This window comes from Gavialis gangeticus, unplaced genomic scaffold, assembly GCF_001723915.1.
Source record: "Gavialis gangeticus isolate Ggan-Ray unplaced genomic scaffold, GavGan_comp1, whole genome shotgun sequence".
Taxonomy (NCBI): domain Eukaryota; kingdom Metazoa; phylum Chordata; order Crocodylia; family Gavialidae; genus Gavialis; species Gavialis gangeticus.
The window spans coordinates 13905127-13909635 of NW_017729019.1; the positions used below are offsets into that span (position 1 = coordinate 13905127).

At 45.7% G+C, this 4509-nt stretch overlaps 1 protein-coding gene across 2 annotated transcripts in view; it reads right to left on the bottom strand.

Moving 5' to 3' along the window:
* Positions 1 to 2586: 2586 nt before the first annotated feature.
* RPL10A (ribosomal protein L10a) overlaps positions 2587 to 4509 on the bottom strand; it is a 9935-nt gene continuing 8012 nt past the window's right edge. For both annotated transcript variants that reach the window (XM_019514135.1, XM_019514136.1), the window contains exon 6: positions 2587 to 2790. In XM_019514135.1, the coding sequence (XP_019369680.1) occupies positions 2620 to 2790 (171 nt within the window). In that variant the 3' untranslated portion in view covers positions 2587 to 2619. The remainder of the gene's footprint in view (positions 2791 to 4509) is intronic.

Here is a 4509-nt window from a genome sequence, read left to right on the forward strand (position 1 = left end):
AAGCTGGTCTCCACAGCGCCCAACTGAGAGCCCTAGTCACCCCTTCAGCAACACAGCCTACCGCGATTGCACTTTCCCAGGCTCCCGCCGAAGCTTCTGTAACCTGCTTTCAAACGGACACGCCAGAAATGCTCTGGATTATCCAGTCCTCGGCTGGTAAAGCAAGCTGCTCAAATGACAGTGGCTGCTATTGCTGATGCAACAAGCTTGATTCATTAAGTCTGTGTGGGGGGCATGGCTCTGCAACAGGCAAAACAAACCTAGGCACCTTATCGCAGTCCCAACTTGCTGAGCTGATACCCATCAGCAACTTCAGGAAGGGAACATGGACCTAGGATAAGAGAGTGGATAATATAAGTGAAGGAGACTAGAACAGCAAAAATATTCTTGCTCTAGGCTTTGGTTTTTGAATTTGAGGTCAAAACAAACCCCAACTCTCAATTAAAACTCCACTTGTGCAGCTAAGTTCTACCTTCTTTCACATCAGAACCGCAGGTGCCAGCTCCCAATGCAAATCCGTAGGTTAGCTCCATGGTCGAGCACATCTGAGAAAATCAGCCACTGCCAAGGTGGAAAAGAGCAGCTGTTTAACAGCACGCAGTACCATTACACAACAGCAAGGAAGGATGTGATCAATCCTGGATCCCATTAGGCTGAACAGGGCAATTTATACAAGCAGAATGTCAGCACCCAGCTTGGAATCTGACTGGCACAAAAAAGCCAATAGCTTTAGCCCATCAGTGAGATCACAGTCCATTGTGGTGCAGCTGCAACCCTCTGCCATTTTTCTAGGCAATGAGCGTAAAAACCAGACACTGTAGAAGGTGGCACATTAATTCATTGCAGCAAGGTAGCAACTGAGCCAATTACTTCAGCTAAAATTAATCCCAGGTCATCTTGGGAGACAGAGCTCCTTTGTGAGAGTGTTTTCTCTCAAGGCAGAAAAGCTTATGGAATATTTGTGTTTAGTTCAGGCTGCTCACCCCCCATTGAATCCCCTAAAGGATAGCTGAACTTCTGAAAACAGCATCTATAGAAGGGTATAGATGCACCCTTTGGCTCCACGAGACAGGGGTAAGTTTTACTAACTAGGATCTGCAACCTGTCCTTTTAAAATTACATAATTACCCAACTTTTTAGTATTACTAGGATGTGCAGCTACCACCTAGTCCTGCTGCTGGCATTGTGCTGCATGCGATATTCTTCTGAAAGCTTCCACATGCCTGAGAACATCTGCGTACTGTTTTGTAAGCTCTATTTATCTTTTAGTAAGTAGCACTTCGCTCCTGTTCCTCTAACGGAAGTGAAAAAAAACAGGGCTGCTGGCTTCTTCCATCATGCACCGACACAGTCTGAGAAGAGCATGTCGGTGACCTACTGAACGCAGCAGGCATGCATATAGCAGAGAGCAAGGGCGATAGTTGAGAGACCTGGAATAGAAATTTGCAGGTCACGTCTTTAATAGTTCATTACCCAGTTCCTGAATTAGCCCCCTCCCCATGTGCTACAGACACCCACTAAACGGGAGGAAACAGAGCACCCAACCACACCTCCCCTCCTCTCCATCAAACATAAAAGACAACTGAAAAAGTCCTTCTCTCTATCTCAGTCACCTTGTAAATGGCATCACAGAAGTCAGTGTTCAGACAAAAGCGCAGCGTCTAGTTTGATGACACTCCTTTATGCGCTTTTCTGGCTACTTCCCAACGGATTTCCAAGGTAAAAGCTAGATACGGGTCTATATATGCTGACTAAGGTTTTACTGAGCTGGCCGATCAATAGCTCAAGTGCTATTCACCACACCTCATTAACTCTTGCTCTGGTTGCAAAAATTGTGGAGTTGGAAGTTTTAGCAGTCTGTGATATTAAGAAGTTGGTACCCAAAAAACAGGCCTTCCTTCTCCAAGCAACTATTTTCCCCACTCTGCTATGCATCTCTGGGTACTTTTCCTTCCCCATGTCTCAAAGCATGACTCACCTCATAAGCATCAAAAGTCATTGAGGAAGCTCTTACACACATTAGCTTAGCAGGGGCTAGCCTTTTTGGCAGGCATGCCACAAGTTAGCCCCCCCCAACACCATCCTATATTGACTCTGTGCCCTTCTGCCCAGCTCCTCTTTGTTCCTTGCCCTGCCCAATCTGCTGTCTTTGCTCTGACCCCTCCCCAGTCCCCAAATGCCACACAGGCTTGGCTATGCCACTTGTGGTATGCATGCTGCAGTTTGGCCACCCCTGCACTGCCCACATTCTCAGGAAAGCTTAAAGTTTCACTAAAACTTTCCCACACAAAGCCCCTGGGAGCCTTCAGAATGGCTATCTATTCAGTCTAGCTGGAGTTGTAGTTCAGCTTTAATGAGAAGCATCCATATTGATACCTGATGTGTGACTGCACATTTAACAGAACGTGCTGTTAGCCATATACTAGTTACTCCAACACCTAGCTCTCAGTTGGCAGTGGAGCAAGTTTCACTTGAACATAAGCAAGCAGGATCTGGTGGATAATGGAAAGGTACAGCTGATGTATTGGTGTTCTAGTGTCTAAAGCTATGGGGACGAGAGAGAGAGAGAGGAGACAAACGCAGCAACTGGGTACTATAAAATTATTTATTACTGCCAAGTTAGTAGAGGCGCTGTGGCTTCCCCATGGTGCTCTTGATGTACAATGCACGTACATTCTGCCAGTTCTTCTTCAGCAAGGACACCAGGAAGTTGATGGCCAGGTGAATGTTATAAACCAGCTCGTCCTCCGTCATCTTCACATGGCCAACAGCCACCGCCAGACAAAGCACCTGGACAAAGGGACAGGAAGGTCACTTGCTCAGATCCAATGGCACAGACTGTACTACCAATGGGCAGGTGTTGCCCTTCAACAGACTTTTTTAGAGATAAGAAAGGGTATGTAATAAACATTAAAGACTTGACTTAAAAGCACCCTGGAATGTTCCTCTTCAGCTTAGATTCAAGGATCCTACACCCCTTTTTAAAGAAGAATATGCCATATGGGCAGGTTTCAAACCCTTCCTCTGTGACAACTACCCTGTAGTGCATATGCAGTTATTCAAACAATTTATTAAAATACACCATTTGTGAGTTCTAGAAATGAACAGCCTGTTATTTGTCCGGCTTATCCCAAGCTTTCCAATATCCATTGAAAAAAATAATACGTGTAAGCCTGCTACTGGATTCCATACATTTTTATTTGCATGCATGCAGAAAATCTAAATGCAGCATTTAGATTTAGATTTATTTGCTTAAAAAATAAATCAGGTAAGAGAGGCATTTTAAGCACTTCTACAAGCGGAGTTTTTTCCTATCTAGCAGGACCAGAAGCCTTAGGCACAAAGGTAAGCATCTTACCAAAATGCACAAGACCAACGCAGGGCAGAAATGCACACGTGCATCAGCTCCTCATTCTGCATCTTCACGGCATGCATCAGTAAGTTTAGTCATAGGAACCTCACTACTCCCAAAGCCATTCATCCACATTGCAGTTAGTTAACAATAACTGTTTCTATGCCTACACAAATTCCTGCTCTATACTTTAGACCCCAATCTTTACCTTTTCCCTGTAAAACAATATGAACACCAAAGCAAAGCCCCCTGGGTACCAAATCTGCTTAATGCCAAGAGAGCTGCTGGACAGCAGCTTGACGAAACTGTTGTTTCAAAAGAGGTGGACAAATGGGCCACATCTAGATGAGCACAGATGTTTGATTCCATGGGGACAAGAAGCAGTGGCACACCTTGTGACATTGCTACTTGGCTCAGTGAATGCCTGTCCTATGCACCCTCAGACACACAAGTTACCATGGGTGGGGTAGGGGTGGCTGGGGCCAGCAGCCTTACCTGGGATCCTGGAAAGCTGCAGCCACAGTGCTCCTGGAGCTGGAAGCCTGGCCAGCAGCCAGAGAGCAGCTCCAATGGGCCAGGTTTTGCTTTTTGAGCAGCACACACTGCAGCCATGAGTGCCACCCCGCTTTTTTTGACCCTGGGAATCTCCTGGGATCAACCCCCTCTCCCCCTGCATGCTGCCAAGTAGCAGCCAAGGAAACACCTGGAACATGTGGTGCGTGACATCACAAACTGGTCTGTGGCACCATATACCACACGGCTATGCTCGTCTAGACACGGCTATGAAGGCAAAGAAGAACTGCTCTCTTCAAAGCCATCTATGCCCTGATTCAGGAGCACATAGCATGCAGTTAAAACATTTTCAGGGAAGGAGCACAGGAAATGGAGCAAGTGTCTAGAGTCAGTAGTTCTCAACCTTTTTTTTTCTTTGGTTTTCCTGAGACATGCCTAGAGTCTTAAAAAATAATCACCTCCTGGCTTTGACTTACTCTGTTTTGGGACTGAAAAAGTAAGTCTTCTGTTGCAAAGCACTCAGAAACACCATCATCAAGTCAAAACGTTTTTGACCCTGTGGATTCTTCCTGAGGTCTCATCCAACCCTAATTTTCTATGATTCTGTAATTCCTATCTGAAATCTCTTGGATTTCTTGTACGTC